This window comes from Abramis brama (assembly GCF_963993115.1).
Source record: "Abramis brama genome assembly, chromosome: 23".
NCBI lineage: Eukaryota > Metazoa > Chordata > Actinopteri > Cypriniformes > Leuciscidae > Abramis > Abramis brama.
Window position 1 is genome coordinate 30,245,791 of NC_139985.1, and position 15,595 is coordinate 30,261,385.

Genomic DNA, 15,595 nt, shown 5'->3' on the forward strand with positions numbered 1-15,595 from the left:
ACTGGAGCTTAATCTTATTACATGTCAGAATCAGATTTTAAAAAATGTCAACACTTTACAATAAGGTTCATTAGTTAACATTAGTTAATGTATTAACTAACATAAAATAACATTGATCAATACATTTTTTACAGTATTTATTAATCTTTGTTACCGTAAGTTAATAAAAATTCAGCTGTTCATTGTTTGTTCATGTTCACGGTGCATTAACTAATGTTAACAAATACAACCTTTGAATTTAATACCGTATTAGTAAATGTTGAAATTAATATTAACTAAGATTAATAAATATTGTATAAGCACAGTTCATTATTAGTTCACTGTAAAAAATTATCGTGATTTTAACGGTAAAAGAAAAACTGTTAATTGGTTAACAGAAAGTTTCCGTACTATATACGGTAAATAACTGTGATAGATCTAATGGTACATTTAATGTAATTTTACTGTAAAATACCATTAAATTTACAGTTTTTGAAAGTGAAAAAGAACAACTTATTGTATAATTTAATTTATTTTTGTTAAAATAACTATGTTTCTTCATAGTTTTCTTAGTTTGTTCTAATCAGTTATGTACATTAGGGTTTTATGTTACATTTAATGTTGTTAAATTAATGTTTATTGCATTTTTAAAATTTCATGTGTGTTACCATGATGGTGTTTAATGTTTGTGTGAATGACACTGTGCAGCTTCTATAGTATTAACTTTTTTGTGGAAGAGCTGCTTGTGATGAGCTTTGATTGATCATGTGACTCATCACTGCTGTGATTGGTGGTTATCAGTGTATTATGGTACAAAACAGATATTAATACTTCAATAGGACGTTAAATTCACATTATATCAGATAATGAATTACGGTTTATTACTGTAAATGTTAAGTTAAGTCTGTAAAACCAATAATATTGCTACCGTATTTTTGACGGTAAAGTACTGGCAACCACAGCTGCCGTTTTTTTTTAATATCTGTTTAATTTTTTACAGTGTAGTTAACTAATTTTAACTAATGAACATTATTGTAAAGTGTTATCAAAAAATATATATACTTGTAAATATGCATTTTATTGAATACTAAATATTCACAAAATGGCAGTAAATTATTCAAATTTTTTTATGAATCTCACTAATTTGTCAGTGTATTGCTTATGTATGTTCAGAAAGTCTTCCAGTTTTGTAGAATCTCACAAGTCAGAGGCCACAGGGCATAGCAAATACAATATCTCATCTTTTTTTTTTTTACCTTGAAATTTTACATTTTTATTAACTATTAATAAACCTTTTCATTAACTTACAAACCCACTGCAGTTCCTTCACAAACCCCAGTTTGACGTAATTTTGTTGATGACAAATTTTCAATAATTTTTTTTTCTCTTTGTATTTTTGTATAGTACCAGGATATCCTATTCAGATCAATGTGATAAACAAGTTAAGGCTAAACATAAAGTCAGACGTAATCTGAAACTAATCAAAAAGTAGTCAGAAAATGTGTAACGTAACAGATTACGTTACAAACTACAGGTTTCAGCATGCAATTTTGTATTCTATAATGGACTATAATGTGTAAGTAATCTACCCAGCACTGCTAATGCACTATTTGTTCATAATTTTCCCGTTCAAATGTTGTGATAAATCAGATATCTATCAAGGACATTTCACCATTACAGTATGATATTCCATAAACATTTGCATTCAAATTAAATGCCTGTTATCATCACGCACATTATGCACAGATAACAGTTTGTAAAACAGATTTAGATTCAGATATTTTTTTTTGAAAAACAAGACAAAGGTATTCATTAAGAGTCTTTGTGGTTTAAATGTTGTGTTTCCGAGAGAGAAAGAGTTTGGATCCCTGTTTCCGTGCGTCAGAGTTGCTTTGGCATTCCAGTCCTTGTTCTTGGATAATCAGGCATGGAATGACCGGCATGAGTTTGCACAGACATGCAGATGCCTGTGGCTTTCGCTGAACCAATACAGTAAATCCACATAATCCCTCTGATAGAAAACATCAGTCTGCCATTCCACTCACTGTACCCAAACAATGGATTTTGAAGGTAATTAGATTTTTTTATGAACATTGTTTTTCAAGCTCTTGCTTGATTTTCTCCAGAGGGATAAAGATCTCATGATGATATACTGTATTCGCATTAGGAATCTCAGCAACACATGAGAGGCGGCTTTCTGTGTGTGCAGAACAGAGAACAGATTGAGTTCTCTTCGCATCTTCTTGCGTTTGAACGGTTTAAATCACATTACGGGTGAGTTGACTCTTGGCAGGTGCGATTTCTCTGTTAGAGCGCTTCATTTGAATAGATGTGAATGCAGCATCGTTTTAGATGTTCGGTAAGTTCCGTCACAAAAATATATGCCATATAACAACCATTTCTTTTTGCTTCGTATCTTTAGGTTCGGTGTTAAAAATGACAGTGTGAATGCGTGAACCAGTACTAAATGTATCATTTTCTTTTCGGGTCCAAAAGAGCCAAGCGAACCGAAGTGTGAACACACCCTAAAATGCACACGCAGGAATCAATAAATGGAATTTAAATTTAAATTTTATATCAAGTATTCGATTCCTGACCTTAAGAATCCGATTCCCACCGTAACCTTTTCAGCTAAAGTATGTTTTAGGTACATCTAGCTGGACTATGTTTAGTAATTGATTTTCTAAGGTATTAAAGGACATTTAAGAATCAATAAGAGAATCAGTTCTGTAAGACACAGGTGATTCCCTTCTATGACACAACTACATTCTGAACTCTTTTACGACGCCGCCTGAAATATTTATTTTAATGTGTTCAGCCTCACACAATATATAACAACTGATTATTTTCCCATTAGTGATTCGAGCTGTGGTAACTGGGGAGAAGATCATACCCAGAGAGAGAAATGGAGACGGTATGGGAGAAGTTCAATATGACATCAAAGTGATGAAGGTGAGCTAAAGTATTGACGATCATATAAATGTTCTGCTGGGAATTATAATGATCTGATATAGCATGCTTTTCCTGGGACAGATTGGCCTGATGTCCAAATCTGGAGTGTGTTTCCCGAAAGCATCGTTAGCCAACTACAGTCGCAAGTTTCGTCGTTATCAGCAGTTCAACGAGTCGGTGTTTCCCGAAACCATCGTTCGACAGCTCTAGATCTCGACCTGTGGTTAGAAGAAGAGTTTGCATGACATGGACTCAATAAATCCTTATCTTGAGCAAAATAATCAAGCTGACATTCAGTACAATCTATATGTTTTATTTATAATACATACAAATGTCATTTACGTCTTTTAGTTTGTCAAGAGATTTAAGCGTCGTTGTTGAAGAGTGCGCATGTGTGAACGAGCTGTAGTGTAAGAATCTGGAAATAAACCAAAATAACTGAGAAAAATGAGAAATATTCCTCAGATGACATGTCCGTAATTTATAATAAAACATCTAGCATTAATTCCATATCAAACAGATTCATTAAAAGTATTATTACTCCAACACCTGCGTTACCATCGTGGTTGAACGACCAATTTGCGACAATACGGTTTGGGAAACAGTCGTGACTAGCTAGATGATTTCTTCAACGATGCATCGTACTATAGTAGTGGAGCAGCGAGTTACGGCGTTGTACGGGGAACACACCCCAGAATAGTCCATGATTTAAAGGGAGAGTTACAGTCTCTTTAGGGTTCTTGTCGACACATATACATGAACGTGTGGCATACGCTGGAAACACGGTTCGTGAAGCTTCGAAACCTTTAGTCGAAACGACTTTGGCGGTTTGATACACGCTCCGAGGAATCACTGGTTCGAAACAAAGGATTCGAAGCTTCACGAACCGTGTTTCTGTAGCGTTCGTCACTAGAGATTCTATTTTAAATATAATAATTAAAAAAAAAATTGATCTGCAGACCCAAAACACAATACACTGCTATACAATACCAACAATGGTTTTACAAAATCATGGTTTTGCAGGTGTTCAAAGGTTCTTCTGACAGAATAAAGCAAATCCAGCATGTCGTTACAAGTGAGATGTCTTCAATGTGTGGTATCGGACTGGGTTATGGCCAGTATCTGCTTTCAGGTAAATACAAAGTTCAGTCGTGAAACTCTAGATGGTGCAGATAATATCATGATTGTTGTTTTAACCCCTTAACTGTCACTTGGCACACTTTTTTTATTGCCTTTTTTCGTGTAATACATACTTTAGTAATCATTATACACTCATCTAAAGGATTATTAGGAACACCATACTAATACTGTGTTTGACCCCCTTTCGCCTTCAGAACTGCCTTAATTCTACATGGCATTGATTCAACAAGGTGCTGAAAGCATTCTTTAGAAATGTTGGCCCATATTGATAGGATAGCATCTTGCAGTTGATGGAGATTTGTGGGATGCACATCCAGGGCACGAAGCTCCCGTTCCACCACATCCCAAAGATGCTCTATTGGGTTGAGATCTGGTGACTGTGGGGGCCATTTTAGTACAGTGAACTCATTGTCATGTTCAAGAAACCAATTTGAAATGATTCGAGCTTTGTGACATGGTGCATTATCCTGCTGGAAGTAGCCATCAGAGGATGGGTACATGGTGGTCATAAAGGGATGGACATGGTCAGAAACAATGCTCAGGTAGGCCGTGGCATTTAAACAATGCCCAATTGGCACTAAGGGGCCTAAAGTGTGCCAAGAAAACATCCCCCACACCATTACACCACCACCACCAGCCTGCACAGTGGTAACAAGGCATGATGGATCCATGTTCTCATTCTGTTTACGCCAAATTCTGACTCTACCATCTGAATGTCTCAGCAGAAATCGAGACTCATCAGACCAGGCAACATTTTTCCAGTCTTCAACTGTCCAATTTTGGTGAGCTCGTGCAAATTGTAGCCTCTTTTTCCTATTTGTAGTGGAGATGAGTGGTACCCGGTGGGGTCTTCTGCTGTTGTAGCCCATCCGCCTCAAGGTTGTGCGTGTTGTGGCTTCACAAATGCTTTGCTGCATACCTCGGTTGTAACGAGTGGTTATTTCAGTCAAAGTTGCTCTTCTATCAGCTTGAATCAGTCGGCCCATTCTCCTCTGACCTCTAGCATCAACAAGGCATTTTCGCCCACAGGACTGCCGCATACTGGATGTTTTTCCCTTTTCACACCATTCTTTGTAAACCCTAGAAATGGTTGTGCATGAAAATCCCAGTAACTGAGCAGATTGTGAAATACTCAGACCGGCCCGTCTAGCACCAACAACCATGCCACGCTCAAAATTGCTTAAATCACCTTTCTTTCCCATTCTGACATTCAGTTTGGAGATTGTCTTGACCAGGACCACACCCCTAAATGCAACTGCCATGTGATTGGTTGATTAGATAATTGCATTAATGAGAAATTGAACAGGTGTTCCTAATAATCCTTTAGGTGAGTGTAAATTAGATATCATTCGAAAGCTTACGAACTCAGAAATTTATCCTGTGAAAACCATTTTGAGATTGGATGTTGCCTTACTATGGAAATGGTACTTTAAATTATTTTAGCAGGCTCCTCCCCTAGTGGGCGGAGTCAGGTTTCGTATTACAAAATTATTTTAACTACTTTATAATCTAAACTTTTCTAATCTTGACACAACCCATATTGTTGGAAAGGTCTGAGTCTCAAGGTTCCATATTTTGTGGACTATTTTGTGATAGAAGTGATATTTGAACAGAAATGTATTAATTTGTTACAAGAGAATGCATCAAATCAATCAATGGAATGTGGGTGACACCCGGTGGCTATTTTTGGTACATTGCCTCAACAAAATCTCATAGGAACATCAATTTTTGTGATATAAACTTCAAATTTGGAACACAACTTGGTTAGATATGTGGTTTTAATTTGATAGTAATTTTATAATAAATCATATTTTGTAAAATATATATTTATATAAAATAAAAAAAATGTTTAGTACAGTACATTTGATTTACAGTAAATTCAAACTTCCAAAACTTTTTCAAACTTTCATTTTTTTAAGTGCTTTCACATCAGCAATAATCTGCTGAGTATCTTCTTTAAAACAAAACTATGGAGTTTCCTTTGTGTCTTTTTTGTTCAATCAAACGTACTGTGTTTGAGAGTAAAACTAATTATTTTGTAATAAAAAAAATAAAAGATTGCAAAAAAGTCTTTTTAAGGCTCAAAAATAAAGAAGTTGATAACAAAGTGATTTGCAATGCTTGTAAATCTATGAAAACATTTATTTTTCTTTGTACAACCTTTATCACAAACGTACAAAATTTGCTCATTTTTCTGCTATCTTTTTTTGCGGGTCTAAATTTTTATCTTGCAAGTTGAAAAGTTTTGCTTGCAAATGAAGCCGTGTCTCAGTGGGCGGTCTCTATCGACCAGTATGAAAGGCCCTTTTCTATTGGTCACCCTGGATCGAAGTGACAGGTTGGCCACGCCCACTATGTTTTCCTGCTGCTGTGTCTGAGAGAAGAGCGACTGAACTTGTAACATGTCGAGCAACAGGTAATTTACTGAGTAAGATAAGTGATTTAATATCATAAACTCAGTGACAAGTGAACTAAATAATCTCCCATTTAGATGTCTTTTATATTTATATAATTTAAAACTGTAAATCAATATCACACAAAGAGTGCCGTTTTCCCTTAAAATCGGCATTAGTACAATATGATACTGATTTTATATAACATTTCAATAGACAAGTTAATATTAAGCGACTTACATTTTAGACACATTATCGCCTGTTTTTGCTCTATTTCGTCATCGAAAATAGTTCCAAACTAAAACAACAGGACTGTTTTGCATCTCTGAGCACACACAGCGCTGCATGAATAAACGAATCGGTTGAATGAATGATTCAATGACTCACTCATTAAGACAGTCAAATGCTTCAGTCCTGAATGAATCAGCCGTTTGAATGAATCGGTTGAAATTCAATGACTCACTCATTAACAGTGACGTGTTGCCACCTACTGGCGGTTTTAATTTCACATTTAAAGTATCTTTTCAAATCATTTAAATGAATCACTAGCTCAAGCAGAGCATTTATTTACTGCTCAATGACCCAAGACTCCGCTATATGTGGCTTGCCGTCTGCTGCATGACATGTTCCCTGTTTTTTTTAATGTGTTTTATGACTTGTTTATATGTCAGGCCGCTCCAGCTATATGACACTGCGAAACTAAATCGAGTTCAGAGAGATCCACATTAAAGAGTTTTTTTTAGGGGGATTCTTCACTAATTTAACAGGAATTAGGAAATACTGACTAACATCATGAGTGGACCTCAGGGAATCTAAAACAAAAATGAAATAAACAATATGTTTTCTGTCTCTTAGGATATGTGGACATGTATGACAGACTCTTCATTACAATGTGCGATCTCATTACGCGCTGGGAAAGTCTCTCCTTAATGCATAAAAACAACATCCAATACAGATATCAGATGGGCTGTGACTGCCAGGTAAGAACACGTTTATTTAGAGAGGCTGAAATATCGGCCACCATATCAGTATCGGCCGATATATGTTAATTTTTTATGTTATCGTTATCAGCCCAATTAAAAAAATTTGGCCGATATATTAAATAATGTATTATTTCCTTCAGTTGAAACACTTCAGATGTTGCATGAAATATGATTCAAATCACTTTGAAAAAGGAAAATACAGTAAAGTGCAACACAAGTCTGTCACAAAGGCTACATAAAATTATATTGAGAACATCATTATAATTGTTTGTTTGGGTCATGAATTTTAAGGGTCAGACTTTTGTTTTTGTAAACAGGCTCTCAAAAATTATATAAAAACTTGGATTTAGATTATCGGCCAATATATCGGTATCGGACAAAATATTGATATTGGTTTTATGTTTTGTATGATACAAAACATAAAACACATGTGAAAATTGTTTTAGATTGAAGGTTTAATTTCATCTTCACAGGGTGAACTGAGTTGTCGTAATGGGATGCACCAATATCAATATTTTGTCCGATACCAATATATTGGCCGATAATCTAAATCCAAGTTTTTATATAATTTTTGAGAGCCTGATTACAAAAACAAAAGTCTGACCCTTAAAATTCATGACCCAAACAAACAATTAAAAACGTTGGGTTATTTTTTAACCCAACTGTTGGGTTACACATATTGGGTCATTGTGTTGTGTTATTTTTCCTAAAATGTTGGGTCATTTTTTTAATCGTTGGGTAATTTCTAGTAATAACCCAATGCATTGGGTTAAAATAACCCACAGTTGGGAAGGTGCTATACAACCCCATAGTTGGATCATTATGTTGGGTTCAGTTGTTCAGTTCGGTCACGTTCGACTGATTGGGATCACGCTTAGGGAGCCTGTCATCTTCGAGTATTGATAAAACGAGTCAATGCACACATTGGCGTGCGAGATTTGCATCCAGATTTGCTCCGCCCCGCAGCGCGGGTATAAATACGGAAGTGGATGCACGCACCAGTTGTCTTTCGCTTCGGAGCCGATCGGTCTCATGGCGGTGTCTCTGAAGAGTGTTGATTCATTCAACAAGCGAGTGTGTCGGTGCTTCTTCTGGAAGTCTCTCCTGGTGCAGGTGTTTCTACAGCGCGAGTGCAGCGGTGGTCGCGAGCCTTCTGAGCTCTCCACTGCTGTTTTAACAGCATTCCTTTTTGTGTTTGTTTGTCTGACGGCCGATTGAGGGCAAAGAGTGCTTCACTGATACAGGCTGCGCCATCGCTGTCAGTGTTGCCGCGATCATTCCCCTGTGTGCTCCGGCACTGGTGAGAGTTATTCATTTCCTGAAAGAGCAACACGGGTGCATTTGCCTTTAAAAAAAAAAAAAAAAGTTCTTACCGGCAGAGCTTACAAAGCCTGTGGGCAAGCCGCTTCCTCTTTGCATGCCATGGCGTTGCTACAGGTCTACTAGGCCAAGGCACTCATGGACATGCACGAGGGTAGCCCAGACCGTGCGTTCATAGGTGTGCTCCACTCCACAACCGACCTCGCCCTCCGGGGTATGGCCGTTGCAGCTTGCGCGATCGGTCTGGCGATGTCCACCTAAGCCTTGCACCCCTCAGCCCCCTCTTGTGTCGGCAGCCGGCAGCTGGGTGCGGTTCGAGGACCCGGTCAAACGCCTTCTCACACCTGTCTCCACGGGTCGGCAGGACGCGCACTTCAGATCTCTACCCTTCGGCAACGCAGGCTATGCCTGTGTTTTTGCGTTTGAGGGTTCAAAGTCAGTGCAAAGTCCTACCCTTCGAGTGCTCCACAGCCAGTTGGGTCTTCGGGTCAACTGGGAAAAGAGTAAACTCGCCCACGGGCTGAGGATCTCTATTTTCGGTATGGAGATGGACTCGGTCCAACACGTTTCTCAAGAGGAATGTGTCCGGTCGGTGCTATACAGAACTGAGCAAGGGAAAGAGACTCCTGGGGCATATGGCAGACGCAGCCGCAATAGAACTGCTTCCTCCATATGAAGACCGCTTCAGCACTGGCTTCACGGCCAAGTCCCGAGGTGGCCATGACAGAGCGGCATGCTCCGTGTGACAATCACCCTGGCCTGCCGCCAAAACCTCAGCCCGTGATCAGACCTTTTGTTTCTCCGGACAACCGACCCTAGATCAACTGTCCACCAACACCGGCTGAGGGGCCACGTACAACAGGCATGCAGTAACGGAGGTCTGGGCGGGCCTCAGACTGCATTAGCATCAACTGCCTCGAGTTGCTAGCAGTGCACCTTGCCAGTACGCGCAGAAAAATGCCACTGCTCAGCAAGCATGTATTGGTCTGTAAAGACAACATTGCGACCGTTGCACTACGCTTCCCTCGCATGTCGCAACTCACCCGCCACCTCCTCCTATGGAGTCAGAAGCTTCTGAGGTTACTTCATTCCACTTAATTTTCCGGCCTGCTCAATTGTGCCACCGATGAGGCCTCACGACAGCCTGTGGCCCAGGGAGAGTGGAGACTCCATCTCCAGGCGGCCCAGCTGTTCCGGGACCACTTCGGGGCCGCACAGTTACATCTGTTTGCCTCTCCGGACTCGTCCCATTGCCAGTTGTTTACTCTCTGACCGAGCGGAGAACCCTTGGCACGGAGACACTGGCACACAGCTGGCCCTGGGGCCTACGCAAAGATGCGTTTCCCCAGTGAGCCTTCTTGCACAACACTGTGCTAAGTCAGGAAGGAGAAGGAGAAGGTCTTCCTAGTTGCCCCTTAATGGCCCAACTGGACCTAGTTCCCCCGAACTTATGCTCCTCTTGACAGCCCCTTCCTGACCCATTCCTCTGAGACATCTCAGGGATGGGGCACCGTTGGCACCCGCGGCCAGACCTCTGGAAATTCCATGTCTCGCTACGGAGGTTCAGGTATCTACCTCAAAATGATCGTAGATGCCATCACTTCTGCGAGAGCACCCTCTAAAAAAGTGAGGCTTGCTTACGACCTGAAGAAGAACCTGTTCGTTGAGTGTGTTCTTCTCAACCAAGAAGACCCCCGAAGGTGTTCGATCACTTCTGTGCTTTCTTTCCTGCAAGATGGGTTGGAGCAAGGGCTGTCTCCCTCCGCCATCAAAATGTATGTTGCCTTTATATTAAAGGTCCCGTTCTTCGTGATCCCATGTTTCAAACTTTAGTTAGTGTGTAATGTCGCTGTTAGAGCATAAATAATATCTGTAAAATTATAAAGCTCAAAGTTCAATGCCAAGCGAGATATTTTATTTAACAGAAGTCGCCTACATCGAACGGCTCGTTTGGACTACATCCCTCTACTTCCTTCTTTAATGACGTCACTAGAACCATTTTTTGACTAACCTCCGCCCACAGGAATGCTCCCTCAACTCTACCGAAATTCGTTTATGTACTTGCGCACTTCTTATAACTTACTGTGTTTACTCAGCTCTTACGGTGATTTTCTGAAGTAAAACTGACGCTTCATCTTTTGTGTGATGTACAATAAACTTTTTTAAACTCATCAGTATATGTTTGATCATCATTCGGACCTGGTCCGAAACAGCAGACTTGTAGGCTATTAATAAATAATGGATACATACAAGCAGATGACAAATACATTATAATAACCGTAATTAAACTACTAAACTATACCTTTTCCATCTCTATACAGCACTCTGACTCTGTAGGCATTATTGTCCGACTCGAAATGAACACCGTTACTGAGAGTTTCTGATATTATCATCATTCCGTGAGATGAAATTGTCCTGAGAGACTGAGCGCGAGCTCATGAAGCTCCGCCCCCTGTGCCGTCCAGCAGCAGCTCATTTGCATTTAAAGGGCACACACTAAAACAGCACGTTTTTCTGAGCCCCAAAAAATGACAATTTAAACATGCTGTAAAAAATATGGATCTGATATGATCTATGTTAATTATGAACCTGTAGATAGTAGTTCTCTGGGAGGTATGAAAAAAATAGTAGTTATTGATTAGCTAATAATGAACTACTACATTCATCTGAGCGCGATTACTTACTAATTCATTAATCAGAGTTTCTTGTTAGTTAATAGTAGTTACTAGAGTGTTACTAATGCATTACTCATTTGTTCCTGTGTAGTTATTCATTAATGAAGGAACAGTATTCTAAAGTGTTACCTTTTTTTTTTTATTAATGCCAAGGTATCAAAAATATAACTTAGGCTACATAGCAAAAATGTACAAATTACATACAATGGAATAAAGAAAGCAAAGCAGCATATATATACATATAGCCTGTACATATGCTGATAAAAAATAAAATAAAAAAACAGAACAGAACAGAAAGCTGTAATGAAATAAATTAAAAAGTTGAAACAAGTTTATTATCTTAAGAGATTTAAGATTCTTAGATAACGAAATGCTTTGGATGTATTGGACCTCTCTTCTAAAAACAATGAATAAGGGATTCTGCTGAGTGAATTTACTACGGTGAATGTGAAATTTTGCAAGAAACAATAATAGATTCATAATAAAATACTCATTAAATTTAGCTTTTTGTATATTAAAGAAACCAAACAGTACATCCTTAAAAAGCAAAGAGAAATCCGGAAGCAGAAAATTCAACCCAAAATAACTGTGTGAGGACAATCCCAGAAGATATGAAGAGCAGTTTCATCAGGGGCACCACAAAAAGAACAACTTGTGTTTATATCTGATTTAAACCTTTTCAAAAGCTACATTTAATGAGTATTTTATTATTAATCTATTATTGTTCCTTGCAATTCACATTTCACATTCACCGTAGTAAATTCACTCAGCAGAATCCCTTATTCATTGTTTTTAGAAGAGAGGTCCAACAATACATCCAAAGCATTTCGTTATCTAAGGCCCCGTTTACACGTACATGGTTATTTTGAAAAACGGAGACATTTCTCTTCGTTTGCGCCCTTCGTTTACACGCAAACGGAGGATTCGACAATGAAACTGATTCTTTCTAAAAACTCCGGCCAGAGTGGAGATTTTGAAAATCTTCGTTTGCCCGTTTGCATGTAAACTGAGAAAAACGGAGTTTTAGGCAGCGACGTCACAGAATGTGACTATTTTCAGGATTCTGAATGGCTAAAGTGGGCTTGAGCTTCTCGTTACACTGCCACCTACAGGTTTGGCATGCTCTTGACAGCATATACACAGGTTCGTGTGCACGATGTTATTTTTGAAAACGAAGAGGGGTGAAATGTCCGTTTATGAAAATAGCCATCCACGTGTAAACGTAGCCTAAGAATCTTAAATCTCTTAAGATAATAAACTTGTTTCAACTTTTTAATTTATTTCATTAAAACTTTCTGTTCAGTTCTGTTTTTTTATTTTTATTTTTTTATGAGCATATGTACAGGCTATATGTATATATATGCTGCTTTGCTTTCTTTATTCCGTTGTATGTAATTGGTACATTTTTGCTATGTAGCCTAAGTTATATTTTTAATACCTTGGCATTAATAAAAAAATGTAAAAAAAAGAAATTGAAGAGAAGAGTACTTAGGCATGCGCAAACGCACGGGACACAGTCTAAGCACATACACGCTTACTTTAAGTGAAGAGGAGAGATTCGCGATTGCACTGAACACGTTTTAAGTGCAGGCATATTCTCTGAGCGAGCCCAGAGAAAATTCTTACAAGAGCAGCGTGTATCTGAGAGCGCGCGCCCAGTTCCCGCGCGCGAGCGGAGAGATTCGCACTCGGCACATTATATTCCGCGCGCGAGCAGAGAGATTCGCGCTCGCGCATTATATTAATGTACTTTCGCGCTACAATAATGCGCTCTCGACATTTGACAGGAAAATAACGCCATACGTCTCCGTTTCTTCCTTCAGGGAATGAGGGTTACATACGTAACCGAGACGTTATTTTTCAAAAAATGTTGGGTAATTTTTTCAAATCGTTGGGTCATTTCCAGTAATAACCCAATGCATTGGGTTAAAATAACCCCCAGTTATTTGGGTGCTATACCACCCCAGAGTTGGGTTACTTGTTGGGTTATTTTTAACCCAACATTTTTAAGTGAGTGAGCAGATAAACAAGTTCTAGAATACTAACTCATTCACTAATTCATTTGATAATTTAATTCAATTCATTATGTCCAAACATACCCTGACATAGACTTGATTTATGAAGGTTTGAGTGTACAAAAACATAACTGAAAATATATATTATATTGTATTGTAATATATTAATCTGTGAACGCATCTGCAGATCTTCAGCTGCACTGGCCAGCCCTGTCAGCCCAGCTCTAAGAGAGAGTGTGTGTGGGACAACTGGTCTCCCCCATGGTCAGAGCCACTTCATGAGTTCGCCTGCATCAGACACAGCGACGGCTCCTGCAACTGGTACACAGGAACGGCCAAAAACCACACAGAAACACGCCTGATGCCTACAACCCCCCCCCCACCACACACACACGCCTGACGTCTACAAACCACACACACGTCTGACGTCTGAAGTCCCAGAGCACCACTGAGTCTGAGTGTGAAAGAAGCTGCTTGATGCTGATCAAATCTGAACACAAGCAAGGCCTTTAACCTCCTGCAACCACCCAGAATAATTTGCATAATTGCATTGGATTATTAGCATGTTATATTACTGTAATGCTTTCATATGAGGACACATTGTTTCTTTTAGGTCATTTGATTTTCTATCCAGAAAAAAGCAATTCAGTGATTTATTTTGAATTGAAAAAAAAAGGGTTTATGGGCAAAAATGCCATTTTCAACTGATCTTTAATGCCTAAAGAAATCAGGAAGATGCAGCATGGGCCTTTTCCACTTTTCCACTTCTAAATTAATCTTTAGCATGTTACAATTTATCTGCATAATTTTGGCTTGCTGTAGTTTAATGAGGTATTTTTAACAAGTAATAAAACGTTTTCAAAGCGTAAACATTTAATAAAAATGTGCAGGAGTTAAGGAAGCTACTGTGTCTATATCTCTCTATTATGAAGCAACGCTCATGTTTTGCAATAGTTGTTGTGGTCGTTCGCAATAAATCCTGCTGATTGCCAAACTGTGTTCATTTAAGAATGTGATGCAGCAGCTTTAGCTTAGCTTAGCTTAGCTTAGCTTAGTTTAGTTTAGTTTAGTTTAGTTCAGTTCTCGGGCATCCGCTGATTTCAGGTGTGAATGTTTTGGTCTAAAACAGTGTGATTTCCTTCATATCTATAGTAAGCATCACTGCATTCACGCATTGCTTTGCAGATATAAATGATAAAATAGCATTACACTTTTTTAAAGGGATAGTTCAACATTTAAATTCTGTCATCACCCTCAACTCTTCAGAATAATATCCCATCATTAATAGCTGACTACAGGACAGATGAGTAGTGCTACAGTTTTATTGAGGTCTTTCTGCGGTTGAAACACTGATTTATGGATTATGAGACATGATTGATTTCAGGAAGTTGTTCTGTATCTTTCAACATTCCTTCTGATGTCCATTGATGTTTATTTGCTGCTGTAACTAGTAGTTAACAGGAAGAGATGATCGTTTCATCTGTCACACACATTAAAACACACACAAACACACATTTATGGACTTAATTTAGTGATGAAACTGAGAGGATTTGGAAGCTGAGACCTTGTTTCATTTCAAAGGTATGCTTAGATTGCTTTTATGTTCATCAGCTTCTAGGGCATTGATTTTGAAATAAATTCGCTCTGCAGGACAGTCAACAAATTAATCCAAAATACAAATTTCCATGGAGATAAATATGCAATTAACTACTAAAGAGTTCTGTGTGTAATAATCATCTGTGTGTGTTTTATGGGAAATGTATGTTAGCATGTTGATACATTTGTATGTTGTTAATGGCAATGCCTTAAATTAAATGCATTTATCTAGTATTGCTTTTTCACTTTTGTGTTCTGAATCTGATTAAAAACTATGCTCATATACTATAATTTTAAGACATTTTGGTCGAACAGTCATTGTGGATTCTTGTGCACAGCTGACCTACACTGAGAGTCAACAGCAAACATCCAACAACAGGAAATGATGTCATATAGAAACCACCAGAAACCACACAAACAACATAGTTTGCTTTCACAATGCAGAAATCTGTTCAAGATTTTGCAGTGATGATTTATATTGAAACGCAGTGTGTTTATGAAGGCGCCACTGAATTCAAACAAAAGCATGTAACGTCTGGCTT

The 15,595-nt window shown here is 38.4% G+C and overlaps 2 protein-coding genes across 2 annotated transcripts in view; one reads left to right on the forward strand and one right to left on the reverse strand.

Annotated features, from left to right (window-relative positions):
• timp4.1 (TIMP metallopeptidase inhibitor 4, tandem duplicate 1) overlaps positions 1-15,287 on the forward strand; it is a 15,598-nt gene extending 311 nt beyond the window's left edge. The window contains exons 2-5 of the mRNA XM_084100856.1: positions 2,837-2,931; positions 3,955-4,063; positions 7,320-7,444; positions 13,645-15,287. Coding sequence (XP_083956982.1) covers positions 2,837-2,931; positions 3,955-4,063; positions 7,320-7,444; positions 13,645-13,857 — 542 coding nt within the window. The 3' untranslated portion in view covers positions 13,858-15,287. The remainder of the gene's footprint in view (positions 1-2,836; positions 2,932-3,954; positions 4,064-7,319; positions 7,445-13,644) is intronic.
• Positions 1-15,595, reverse strand: part of syn2b (synapsin IIb) — a 140,334-nt gene that overhangs the window by 77,653 nt on the left and 47,086 nt on the right. The window lies entirely within an intron of this gene.